Here is a 13,745-nt window from a genome sequence, read left to right as displayed (position 1 = left end):
ACCACTGGAGTCTCATTGTTCCTTCAGACAGCAATGGCACTTGAACTGATCATCTGCTGTTATAGCCCATTTAGCTAAGGAACACCACATTAGTTGGACACCAGCTCTGCATCTGGCTGAAGTTTACTTGACTACGGACCACCGCTCTTCAGAATAATTTTTTAACATCCTCCTTTGAAGTCTTTTGTCAGCAAGTTGTTTAGGTCCACAGGAGCCCCTTCAGCTGTATACTTTCTTTGATCACATCATTGTCAGTATACTCTTAATGGCAATGGCAATGCACAAGAAGACTCCTCAAGGCTGGCATTGAGGTCCTGGCCCCAGCTAGTCTTGTACCAATAACCAGGCCATATTCCACCATATTCCACTAAGTCACTAGGATTCCTGGATTTTCTAATTGTAATGTGGATTCAAACTGAAACTGATCCACAGATTTTATGTTGCACTCAAGGGTAACAGGTCTGATCTCCAAAGGGAAACTCTGGTGAACAGTGAGAGGGCAGTGGGCTCTAAGAATAGTTCCATTCACACTTGTGCAACTTTATGTTATTTTGTTTTACCAAGAACATACCAAAAAGGATAGGGGATCAAAAGGATAGGGGACAAGATGTTAGATCGCGGGGGTCCCGCTGCTGGGGACCCCTGTGATGTCTGGGCCGGCGGCAGTGGCGTCCGGAACAAGGAAGTGTGGAGATTCTGTGTGAGTGACGTCACGCCACGCCCCCTCCATTCATGTCTCTGGGAGGGGGCGTTACAGCTAGTACCTAGAAGTCATGCCTCCTCCCATAGACCTGAATGGAGGGGGCACGGCGGCTGTAGTCACCAGTCATCTGGCATGGAGCAGATTTCGCTCCGTGCACAGAGAACAGAGGTGCCGCATCGGCGATTGCGGGGGTCACCAGCAGTGGGACCCTGCGATCAGACTTCTTAACCCCTATCCTTTTGATAGGGGATAAGATGTTTTCCGCCAAAGTACCCCTTTAATCTTCTACAAATAGTCAACGTTAAATGACATAATTCTATTAAAGGGGTATTCCAGGCAAAACCTTTTTTATCATATATCAACTGGCTCTGGAAAGTTAAACAGATTTGTAAATTACTTCTATTAAAAAAATCTTAATCCTTCCAATAGTTATTAGCTTCTGAAGTTTTCTGTCTAACTGCTCAATGATGATGTCACATCCCGGGAGCAGTGCATGATGGGAGAATATCCCCATAGGAACTGCACAGCTCCCGGGACATGACATCATCATTGAGCAGTTAGACTGAAAACAACAGCTCAACTTCAGAAGCTAATAACTATTGGAAGGATTAAGATTTTTTAATAAAAGTAATTTACAAATCTGTTTAACTTTCCGGAGCCAGTTGATATATAAAAAAAAAGTTTTGGCCTGGAATACCCCTTTAACTAATGAAGTTTCTCAACCTGTGGCTCTCCAGCTGTTGCAAAACTACAACTCCCATCATGCCATAGCATGATGGGAGTTGTAGTTTCGCAACAGCTAAAGAGCCATAGGTTAGAGAACACCGCTCTACACAGATGATTGGGATGTTTTTATAAGGATAAAACATTGAAATCAAATAACCTTAGGAAGTTGAGTAGTTCACAAGCAGAGACAAAGAAAATTGGCCATGGAGACAGGTTTTTTTCCCCCTTAAATTTACGTCATTTGGTGCATGAACACAGCAGACGTTCTTAACACACTGCACAATCTGTAGTGTACACAGGTCTGTCGAGAGGATGAAAAATCAATTTCTCAATGGTTGTTCCTGAACAAGCCATGTCGCCTGTCTGCGGCACCTTCTCTCATTTTGCGCAATAAAAAAACCAAAGTACCAAACAGCAGATCATTGTCTCCGACCTGGAGGGCATCCAACAAATACATTGGTTTATATTGTTTTCTATTAGTTGTTTTTCTACACCAGACACAACTTTATATCAAACACAAAAAAGCAGACGAGATCTGTTCTAGATTTTCTGGTTGATCACATGGAATCTTTCCGATGATAGGATGGAAAGTATCGTGTTTACACCGGGCATACCTTCTTTTTGCTGCAATAAATTTGCCATTTCTTCTCAGCTGGGAGAGCAAACATGGCTTCTCTGTGCTTGTCTGTGAGGTCCAATTCATCCTGGGGGAAAAAAGGGAAATTATATATTAGGATTGTTTTATTCACATTGAACAAACAATTTGTCATAGCACACCAATATGTCCCTTAAACCACCATCCTGGGTAGACGCTTCCACGACAGCTCTGCCTCCCCAGGAATATTACGTTCTGATTTACAAGTAAAGGTTACAAGTAAATTGTGTGAACCAATGCTGGTAGAGGCGGTATTTAAATGCCTTATTAAAAAAATTAGTCATTCCATTGAGGAGACTATTATAAAGACTTAGGGGGAGATTTATCAAAACCTGTGCAGAGGAAGAGTGGTGCAGTTGCCCATAGCAACCAATCAGATTGCTTCTTTCATTTTCCACAGGCCTCTTTAGAGGCCTGTGGAAAATGAAAGAAGCAATCTGATTGGTTGCTATGGGCAACTGCACCACTCTTCCTCTGCACAGGTTTTGATAAATCTCCCCCTTAGACAGTAAATAGGAGCAAAATGGTATAGACTAGTAGTGTGTTTATAGCTATATCTATCGACCCGGCCTATTGCTGGTCACACACATTAGATAAGTGTTGGCTAAACCGGCAGATTTCGGCAACACTGGAAGGCCATGTAATTTGTTTGTCAGCCTCCCGACTCCCCCCAATGGCAGAGACCAGGGAGAGAAGAATGGGGCAGATGAATTTCAGTGGCTGCATAAATGAATGTAAGTCATGAACAACTAGGGATGTAAGAAAAAATTGATTCCCGCGATTATCGCGATTTTTCACTTGCAGATACTGAATCGATTCCAAAATATTTCGAATCGATTCAGTATCGGCAAGTGAAAAATCGCTTTAGTGATGTGGAATTTGTATCTCCTGATGCACAGAAAGCATGTCCCGGGCATCAGGAGATACAAGTTCCACATTTTGTCAGCCGGATCTGACACGGCGTCGTCGCTCTGGGTGTACGGAGCGGGCTCAGACTCGTGCCCGCTCCATACTCTGCGGCCCCCGGCTGATTTCAGTAGCCGGGGGCCGCTGATGCATCACCGCCGCTAATAGCCAGCATGCAGTGCACTGCAGTGTGTATGGAGCGGGCTCCCGACTCGTGCCCGCTCCATACTCTGCAGCCCCCGGCTGTTCTCAGTAGCCGGGGGCCGCCGCTAATAGCCAGCATGCGGCGATCGCCGCGGCTGGCTATTAACCCTTTAGATCGCCGCTGTCAAAGTTGACAGCGGCGTCTAAAGGGAGATGTGTATGCTCTCCGTGGCTCTGTCATTGATAGAGCCTGGCCGGACCAGGCTCTATCAATGGATCGCAGATAAATGGAGTTCAATAGAACTCTATTCATCTGTCTGAGGAATCTAATGATTCCTAAAAGACTAATAAAGTGTACAAAAAAAATAAAAATAAAGTTTTAATAAAAGCGTAAAAGACATTGTTTTTTAAACAGAATCAGGATATATCGCGATGTATCGTCACCTAGACGGTATCGCGATATACTGGTACCTACACTGGTATCGCGATTCGAATCGAATCGCCAAATTCTTGGCGATTCACACCCCTATGAACAACCATTGGTGTTCTCCTGCTGAATTGCGGTTGACTTGCAATTATCTGCCTGTGTAAAATAAGCCAAGGGGCCACACACATTGGAAGAAAGTTTGCTGAACCTGCTGATTTTAGTGGTACCAACCAACTTTCTAATGTGTATTGTGGCCTCATGACTCTCCCCTGACAGATTATGTTAGGAGAAAGAAGGATCGGGCATTTTGAATTTTAAGTGTCCAATTCTTTTGTTCTTGGGAAAGTTAAGCCGACAGCAGATGAGTCTTACAACAGCTTACCCCTCCTCTCTCCATTGAGAACACATGGATGCTCAGTCAAGCTGAACTTTCATGTTTATGGAGGGATAAGTAAAGAAAACTGTTGGCTGAACAAAAATTTGGCTGACAGCTATTATTTATGTTCGGCTTGAGGGAGGAGGGGTGGGGGGTAGGTTCACATACGTAAACAGGTTCACATACATAACAGTTTTTCACTTTGTTCTTTCAGCCAAAGCCAAGTGGATGCAAAAGGAATGGGAAATCTAAAAGGAAGTACTAATAAGTCACTTCCTGCATGATCCATTTCTGACAAGGCTCAAAAAACTTAAGTTGCTTTTTCAAAAAAAAAAAAAAAAAGTGAGTGAGTTTTGTGACAATGCCCTAACAAAGCAACCCGACCAAAATAACTACCTTAAAAGGGGTTATCCGGGAATCGAAAAACAGGGCCAGTTTCTTTCAAAAACCACTCCACATCTGTCTCCAGGTTGGGTGTGGTTCTGCAGCTCAGTTCCATTGAAGTGAATGGAGCAAAGCTGTAATACCACACACAACCTGGAGACAGACCGGGAGCAGTTTTTGAAAGAAATTATCTGTTTTTCGATTCCTGGATAACCCCTTTAACAGGCCCTACGAACTATGCATGTTCTTCTCCCCTCAAAAAGCTTTCGGTTCAACAATGTATGAGAAAAAGAAACGATAGAAAACCCCTGAACCACAAGTCAAATCCTCCTTTACAATGATGCTGCATAACTAGAAAAGTTCTAAAGCTCTAGCTAAAGTTGGTTAAAGGGGTATTCCTTTTTTTTATTTATCAACTGGCTCCAGAAAGTTAAACAGATTTGTAAATTACTTCTTTAAAAAAAATCTTAATCCTTTCAGTACTTATGAGCTTCTGAAGTTAAGGTTGTTCTTTTCTGTCTAAGTGCTCTCTGTAGACACGTGTCTTGGGAACCGCCCAGTTTAGAAGCAAATCCCCATAGTAAACCTCTTCTAAACTGGGCGGTTCCCGAGACACGTGTCATCAGAGAGCACTTAGAAAAGAAAAACCTTAGCTTCAGAAGCTCATAAGTACTGAAAGGATTAAGATTTTTTAATAGAAGTAATTTACAAATCTGTTTAACTTTCTGGAGCCAGTTGATTTTATATATATATATATATATATATATATATATATATATATATATATGTATATAAAAGTTTTTTCCTGGAATACCCCTTTAAGGTAGGTAGGCAAGTCACACTTTCCATCAACCAGAGACAGGCAATGACAGGAAACTGTTCTAGGAAAAGGAAGTCCACCAAATTTGATATAGTCACAAATCATGGATGTCAAAAGGTTAACATCAATGCGGTCCATAGGCTAGACTACCAATTTATACAATGCACCTGTCTAAATGTTAGTTTTCTTGAGTTCCTTTAATATAAATATCAGCCCCACATGTACTCACTTCCTGATGGGCTTCTGCTTTTGTCCATCAGCTAATCTGAACAGGTAGAGTCTGGAGACATTCAAATATGCCATCTAAAGTGCTTCTTAAGTGTGACATCAAGAATTATACCAGAATTGAACCAGAAGGGAACAAAAGGGAACTAACTCAACATTATAACTACAAAAGTAAGTCACTCTTTTTCATACAAAAACAAAAAACAAACATGCACTCACTTATTACTTACATCATTGCGATACATTTTCTCTTCTATCCCCCACCGATTTCTCCGGTGGGCTCTATATACATCTATCCATGGCTCCTTCCCTCACCTATGTATTGCTCGCATGCACTGCTCACCATCATAAACCACCCAAAGTCACCTCATTCCATGGTACAGCACAGAATCGCTCCATCACTTCACCCAGCCATCTGCTCTCCATCTTCTTTCTTCTGCTTTTAGCTGCTGGGGACATTGCTCCTAACCCTGGCCCACCTTTCACTAATATTTGCTCTACACTACCTGCCTTTTGCAGAACCACTACAAACTTTAAACTGCGCTCTTCTAAACTCTCGATCTGTGTGCAATAAGCTCACCCAGATTCATGACTTATTTCTCACTAATTCTCTTAATCTGCTGGCTCTCACAGAAACATGGATACAACCTTCTGACACTGCTTCTCTCGCTGCTTTATCTTATGGTGACCTTCACTTTTCCCATACCCCCAGATCTGACACCAGGCATGGTGGAGGAGTTGGGGTGCTTCTAGCCCCACAATGCACTTTTCAAGTCATCCCCCCATTAACCTCACTTACATTTCCTTCTTTTGAGGTTCACACCCTCAGGCTCTTCCGCCCATTGTCTCAGAGTGGCGGTCATCTATCGTCCTCCTGGTCCTCTCCAAATGTTCCTGGATCATTTTGCCACCTGGCTCCCTCACTTTCTTTCCTCAGAAACACCTACACTCATCATGGGTGATTTTAATATCCCCATTGATACCCCAATCTACTCTTCTGCCTCTCGGCTTCTGTCTCTAACCTCCTTCTTTGCCCTTTCACAGCTTACTGACTCTCCCACACACAAGGATGGGAATACACTGGACTTTATCTTCTCTAGACTTTGCTCTGTCTCTAAATTCACTAATTCTCCTTTTGAGCTCTCTGACCACAACCTTCTCTCTTTCTCCATTAGTAACTCCTATCCTCTTCCAGTCCCCTAAAAGTTCTGATCCAATTCCCAGCCACGTCTCCTCTTCATCACTCTAAGTTTTTCAGCCTGTAACGGAGGATGAGGTTTCCAGGCCCCACTACCTGCTCTAGTGACCCCATGCCTTCACACCTCATCCAGTCTCTCTCTCCTGCTATCAGCTGTCACCTAACTAAAATCTTTAACCTCTCCCTCTCTTCTGGGGTCTTTCCCTCCTCCTCCAAGCACTCTACCATAACCCCACTATTGAAAAAAACCATCTCTGGACCCGTCCTGTGCAGCCAACTATCGACCCATCTCAAATCTCCCCTTTATCTCCTAACTCCTGGAACGCTTGGTCTACTCCCGCCTTATCCGCTATCTCTCTGAGAACTCTCTCCTTGACCCCTTACAGTCTGGTTTCCGCTCCCTTCACTCCACAGAAACGGTCCTAACCAAAGTCACTAATGATCTTCTGACGGCCAAATCAAATGGCAATTTCTCTTTACTGATTCTCTTGGACCGGTCTGCGGCTTTTGACACTGTGGATCACTAACTCCTCCTCAGTAGTCTCCGCTCCATCGGTCTCTGCTCTCGCCTGGTTTTCCTCCTCTCTCTCTAGCCGCTTCTTTAGCGTCTCGTTTTCTGGCTCTACTTCTTCTCCTCTTCCCCTTGCTGTCGGGGTTCCCCAGGGATCGGTCCTGGGTCCTCTACTCTTTTCACTCTACACATCCCCCATTGGAAAAACAATCAGTAGATATGGTTTCCAGTACCACCTCTATGCTGATGACACCCAACTCTATACCTCTTCCTCCAACATTACCCCGGAACTCCGACAGAATACCAGTGACTGTCTCTCTGCTGTCACAGACATCATGTCCTCTTTATATCTGAAACTAAATCTTTCTAAAACAGAACATCTTGTTTTTTCTCCATCAACTGATACTGTGCCCTTTCACGTTCTTGTCACCTGCATCTCAAAACATTTCCAGAATCCGCCCGTTTCTCACTACTGAAACTGCTAAAACTCTCATTATTGCTTTGATTCACTCCCGCCTCGACTACTGTAACTCTTTACTAATAGGCCTTCCTTTCTCCAAACTCTCTCCTCTTCAGTCCATCCTTAATGCCGCAGCCAGACTCATCTTCCTCTCCAGCCGCTACACCGACGCCTCCTCCCTGTGCCAGTCACTACACTGGTTACCAATTCAGTCCAGAATACAGTACAAAATCCTCAGTCACACACAAAGCTCTCCACAAAGCTCTCCTCCCTACATCTCCTCTCTCATCTCTGTCTACCATCCTACACGTGAGATCATTAGCAGATCGGAGAGAACACTAACATCTTCTATAATCCGAACTTCTCACTCCCGTCTCCAAGACTTCACTCATGCTGCACCAGTTCTCTGGAATGCTATCCCTCAATCCCTCAGACTCAACAACAATATCCATAGTTTCAAACGTGGCCTAAAAACACATCTCTTCAGACAGGCCTATAACAGTCTCTAATTGGCCTCAACATATCCCCAACATATCCCCAACATATCCCCACACCTCTTGTTAGACATATTATTACACAATAAATATTCAGATACTTGTCTTTGTTTGTACCCCATAATTGTAAGCGCTGTGGAATCTGTAGGCGCTATATAAATAAAATAAGGTAGAGCTGCAGTATAAATCATGAGACAGAAGGGGATTTTAGACAAAGTAAAAATCAACATGGCCACTATTTTAATGGTCAACCTGCTCTGAGGTCTTATTTAGCAAATCTGTCCAGATGTATGCAGCCACATGCAAGGAACGTAGCACTAAACCAGCCATTTCTCATTTTAAGGACTAAATACCCTGTAGCCCTCACGAGGTCACCATATGCAAAGTGTACAGGTGAATGGTGCCCATATAAAAAGTTTAGTGTCTTAGTCACACTAGTAAAGAAGATGAAGCCATCGACACCCATGACTATTTAAAAACCATCTAATTTCCCCGCCGCACGCTTCCCATGCACATGGCAGGTAAACTTGAAACAGACTGCTCTTAATATTTTATTACCTGCATCAAGTTCTGAAGCCGCTCGGCTTTCATTGCCACATAAATTAGCAGCAGATGCTCGGGCGCAGCGCTGCCCTTTTGAAGTAGGTATAATGCCATCAGCTGCTCTTTAAAGCAAAGGGGATACATATAAATTATCATCAAACAGCTCCATATAGCCCCAGACACAATGGCCTGGTATTATACCTGCCCCTCTAGGTATTGTCTAGAGTCGCCTTCTATACCCTGACCTTGTAATTATGAAGCATCAGGGGGAAAAACACATGTGAGAAGAAAAATCACAATACTACAAGTAACACCTAATGTAAAAATATACACCGTAAGTGGTGATCCTAGATCAGACTTTAAAGGGGTATTCTGGGCAAAAGCATTTTATCCCCTATCCAAAGGATAGGGGATAAGATGTCTGATCGCGGGGGGCCCGCTGCTGAGACCCCCCACGATCTCCCTGCAGCAACCGAATTCTAAGCGGGTGCTGAATCTCCGGTATTAGAAACCTCCAGGTTTCCGGGACTAGGGACGTGACGTCATGCCACACCCCTCCATTCATGTCTATGGGAGGGGGCGTGACGGCCGTCACGCCCCCTCCCATAGACATGAATGGAGGGGTGTGGCGTGACATCACGTCCCCAGTCCCGGAAACCCGGAGGTTTCCAAAACCGGAGATTCAGCACCCGCTTAGAATGCAATCGAATAAAGAAAAGTTCCTTTACACGTGTGTGCGCTGGACATCTTCCTTCTTTTGTGTGTATATATATATATATATATATATATATATATATATATATATACCCAGAGTTTATCTTTAAGAGTTTGTTTTGCAGCAACTATTACAGTAATAAATAAAAAAGGCAGAAAAGCAATATTGGGAAAGAACGAGTAATCCCGGTCAATGAGATCAGTGCATGCTGTAATATGCTGCGTTGCATTTTGCGCACATGTGTGTGTTGTTAGCTTTCCCCTGTGACAAGGAAAGTCAATGTATACCGAAGAGGATGTGTGAGTTAATGTCTCCTTCCTCCAATACATCTCTCTGTTTCCTATCCTTACTCATTCAGCTAAATGGTCATTCAGACAGGCCTCCGGGTGACGGGAAGTAACAATTAACAAGTCATCTCCTTTTCTTTGAATTAAGTCATTGCCATCACAGTATATGCCATGACATAAGAGGAAGGGGGGGGTCTCATGTATGCAAACCGCACATCCGACAGAGCACAACTCTGGTAAACCATCAGAGTTTAAATAAAATAAAATGAGATAAAAGTATTTCAATTCCTCAAAAAAAGTCACAATGTTCGTTTTTTGTCAGTGAACGGAAACATTCTTCTTTACATTCAAAGAAAGAAAACACAGCTAGTTCTGCACTTGCTCTATTATCCAGTCTAAAGCTACGTTCACACTGCAGAATTTCTAAAGGATTTCCGGCTAAAAATTAGGATCCAAAAATTAAGCTAATATTAGTGCAAATTTTCTTCAATGGGGATTCCACTGTCCAATGCACACAGTGGAATAAAGAGAAATCTAAAAACGAAATGCATTTCCTCTGATGCCATGACCACAGTGCTCTCTGCTGACCTCTGCTGTCAATTTTAGGAACTGTCCAGAGCAGCATATGTTTGCTATGGGGATTTTCTCCTGCTCTGGACAATTCCTAAAATGGACAACAGAGGTCAGCAGAGAGCACTGTGGTCATGACATCAGAGGAAATGCATTTCTTTTTTGGATTTTTCTTTAGTATACAGCCCCTTATAAGTACTGGAAGGATTAAGATTATTTAATAGAAGTGATTAACAAATCTGTTTAACTTTCTGGCACCAGTTGATTTAAAAAAAAAAAAAAGTTTTCCACAGGAGTACCCCTTTAAAGGGGTACTCCGGTGGAATTGTACATTTTTTATTTTTTTTTTTAACATAAACTGGTGCCAGAAAGTGAAACAGATTTTTAAATGATTTCTATAAAAAAATCTTTACCCTTCCAGTACCTTTTTGGCAGCTGTATGCTACAGAGGAAATTCTTTTCTTTTTGAATTTCTTTTTGGTCTCTCTGCTGACACCTGATGTCCGTATCAGGAACTGTCCAGAGCAGGAGAAAATCCCCATTGCAAACCTATTCTGCTCTGGACAGTTCCTGACACGGACAGAGGTGTCAGCAGAGAGCACTGTGGATAAGATGAAAAATAAATTCAAAAAGAATCTCCTCTGTAGTATACCGCTGCTAAAAAGTACTGGAAGGGTAAAGATTTTTTTTAATAGAAGTCATTTACAAATATGTTTAACTTTCTGGCACCAGTTTATTTAAAAATAAATAAATAAATAATAATGTTTTCCACCGGAGTACCCCTTTAAGGGGTTATGGCAAAATTACAAATTATCACTTAATCACTACATGGCTTCTACGTGTCTGATCAGTGGGGGTCCGACTACTGCGATCACCACTGATCAGGAGGGGTCCCGAGTGCCTCTGTGTGAGTGGAGTGGCAGGAGTGTATGTGCACTTCTGCTCCATTTAAACTTTTTGGCGGGGTTTTCCAACAAGTGCGCCCCCAGCTGTTGCAAAACTACCACTCCCAGCATGGGAGTGGTAGTTTTGCAACAGCTGGAGGCTTTCTATTTGGAAACACTGCCTTGTGGGACCGTAGAAGATGGCCAAGTGGCACAGATTTTGACAAAAACCCTAATCTACTCTTAACTTGGCATCAAATCGAAGTTGGTCATACACATTCACAGGCAATTTAATGTTCCAACAGGGCAAGCAGGATTCCAACAATTCCGATGCTGCCTGTAATAAACTCAATTTAGTGAACCGAGAAATTCTGGCTAAATGGGTGAGGCAAGGTACCAGGACATGACTATTCATTTTTTGTGATGCACTGGCCTAATAAAATTCAGACAATTGCTCTGGTATCCTCCCTGTGCCCTTAATGATAATCACTAGGAACTCGGTGGAGCTTGTTTTACAGTATACCGGATTATTATAAACTTACATAACCCGTCTGCATAGTTACATAACACAGGATATACAGGCTGCTCCATGAGGATGAGTGATTATATTCCCTTTTCTGGTACAAGAATTAGGGCATAGTTGGATAGTGGTTAGTGCTTATCCATTTCTAGGATTAAAGGGGCACTCCACTGGAAAACCTTTTTTATTTTTTAACCCCTTAAAGGGGTACTCCGGCACTAAGGCATCTTATCCCCTATCCAAAGGATAGGGGATAAGATGCCTGATGGCGGGGGTCCCACTGCTGGGGACCCCCGTGATCTTGCACGCGGCACCCTGTTACAATCAGTCCCCGGAGCATGTTCGCTCCGGGTCTGATTACTGGCGAATACGGGGGCCGGAGCATTGTGACATCACGGCCCTGCCCCCGTGTGACATCACGCTCCGCCCCCTCAATGCTAGCCTATGGGAGGGGCGCGACAGCTGTGCCGCGCTCTATTAGCCCAGGGTCCCAGCTATCATAAGCCGCCGGGACCGACCCGGTATGATGCGGGGTCACGGCGTGACCACGTTTTAAATACCGGGACCAGGGCATACAGGTACTCCCTGCGTCCTCAAGAGGTTAAATCAACTGGTTACAGAAAGTTAAACAGATTTGTAGATTACTTCTATTTCAAAATCTTAATCATTCCAGCACTTATCAGCTGCTGTATGCTGCAGAGAAGGTTCTTTTTCTTTAAAAAAAAATTTTCTGTCTGACCACAGTGCTCTTTGCTGACACCTGTGTCCATGTCAGGAACTGTCCAGAGCAGGAACAAATCCCCATAGCAAACCTCCCCTGCTCCAGAAAGTTCTTGACATGGACAGAGGTGTCAGCAAAGAGCACTGTGGTCAGACAGGAATGAAAGTCTGAAAGAAAAGAACTTCCTGTGGTGCACACAGCAGCTGATGAGTACTGGAAGGATTAAGATTTTTTTTATAAAAGTAATTTACAAATATGTTTAACTTTTGGATCCAGTTTATTTAAAAAATAAATAAATAAATGTTTTCAAGTGGAGTACACCTTTCAGGCAACTCTACACAAAGGGATTCATTCATCTAGCCATTGGTAGATTTAGGGCGTTGGCTAAAGGAGAGATTGCTCTTTCCTGAAAGTAACTAGAAATTTTATTTTATTTATTTATTTTTAATCTTGCATTGCCAGTTTTAAAAGCTAGGTTCACACTACGGAATTTCCGTCCGGAATTCCGCTTAGGAATTTGTCAGAAATTTCAATGCAGCAGAATCCCATTTGCTGGCAATGCACAGTGCACACTATGGAATATCTGCCGCTGAAATTTCGCTGCCAAAAGAATGAGCTTGCTTTTTCTTTAGGCGTAAGCCGCACCAAAGACATTGGCGTCTTTAAGGATGGGAATGTCCGTCTGGTCCTAGCGCCGACTCTGGTCGCACTCAGGATCTCTGTCCGGAAGTTCCATAGTGTAAACCTATCCTAAGGCTCAGTTGACACTATGAAATTCCGATGCAGCAGAATCCCATTGCTGGCAATGGGAATCCGGTGCACAGTGCATACTAGGAATTTTAGCAGCAAATATTACATAGCCTCACTTTTAAGGTGGAATCTGTGATGAGGACCTTGCCCTCCATGAAGAGATGTCCACGCAGTCCTAGCGCCTGATTCAGTTGGCGCTGGGCGCACATGGAACTTTTGGAGAGAATTTTTCTGTCCAGAGCATCCAAAGTGTGAACCTAGCCTACGTCCTTAGGAAGTGGATTCAGTTTACTAATTTAACAGACAAGGGAGTCCAAAGCTTCTTGCCCCATATTACCTCAGCCCCTGCAGAAGGAAAACATGCAGGACAAACCATAAAGTAGTCTGGAGCCTTATCCGGACTACTTGTGGATTTAACGTATGAAAGGAATTAAGAGTATATCAACATTTTGCGGGGCATTTATTTGAGCCATAATAATCATGGCAAACTAAGTTTACATGTTAGAATAGAACATTCAATTTGCCTTCATGTATGTGGTAACACATTATAAGGCGAGCCGTATGAAAAACAAATGATGGGAGGAGTAATAATAACAAATCAGGGACCCATACTAACCCACTTACAGCACATCTGAAAAAACATATTACAGAGATTATGTTTGTGGGAGTAAACCCAAGGGGGCACTATCTTTGTGCTGTACAAGGAAAAAAAAATGCAATGCTGTA

The 13,745-nt window shown here is 43.1% G+C and overlaps 1 protein-coding gene across 8 annotated transcripts in view; it reads right to left on the bottom strand.

The window, feature by feature from the left end:
* Positions 1–13,745, bottom strand: part of DAAM1 (dishevelled associated activator of morphogenesis 1) — a 202,986-nt gene that overhangs the window by 64,531 nt on the left and 124,710 nt on the right. For all 8 annotated transcript variants that reach the window (XR_008848986.1, XM_056546901.1, XM_056546905.1 and 5 more), the window contains one exon: positions 2,044–2,133. Coding sequence is in view for 7 of the 8 variants with exons in the window: in XM_056546901.1 (XP_056402876.1) it covers positions 2,044–2,133 (90 nt within the window). In the remaining variant the exon portion in view is untranslated. The remainder of the gene's footprint in view (positions 1–2,043; positions 2,134–13,745) is intronic.

This window comes from Hyla sarda, chromosome 11, assembly GCF_029499605.1.
Source record: "Hyla sarda isolate aHylSar1 chromosome 11, aHylSar1.hap1, whole genome shotgun sequence".
Lineage (NCBI taxonomy): Eukaryota > Metazoa > Chordata > Amphibia > Anura > Hylidae > Hyla > Hyla sarda.
This window is presented reverse-complemented; position numbering and strand designations above follow the sequence as displayed.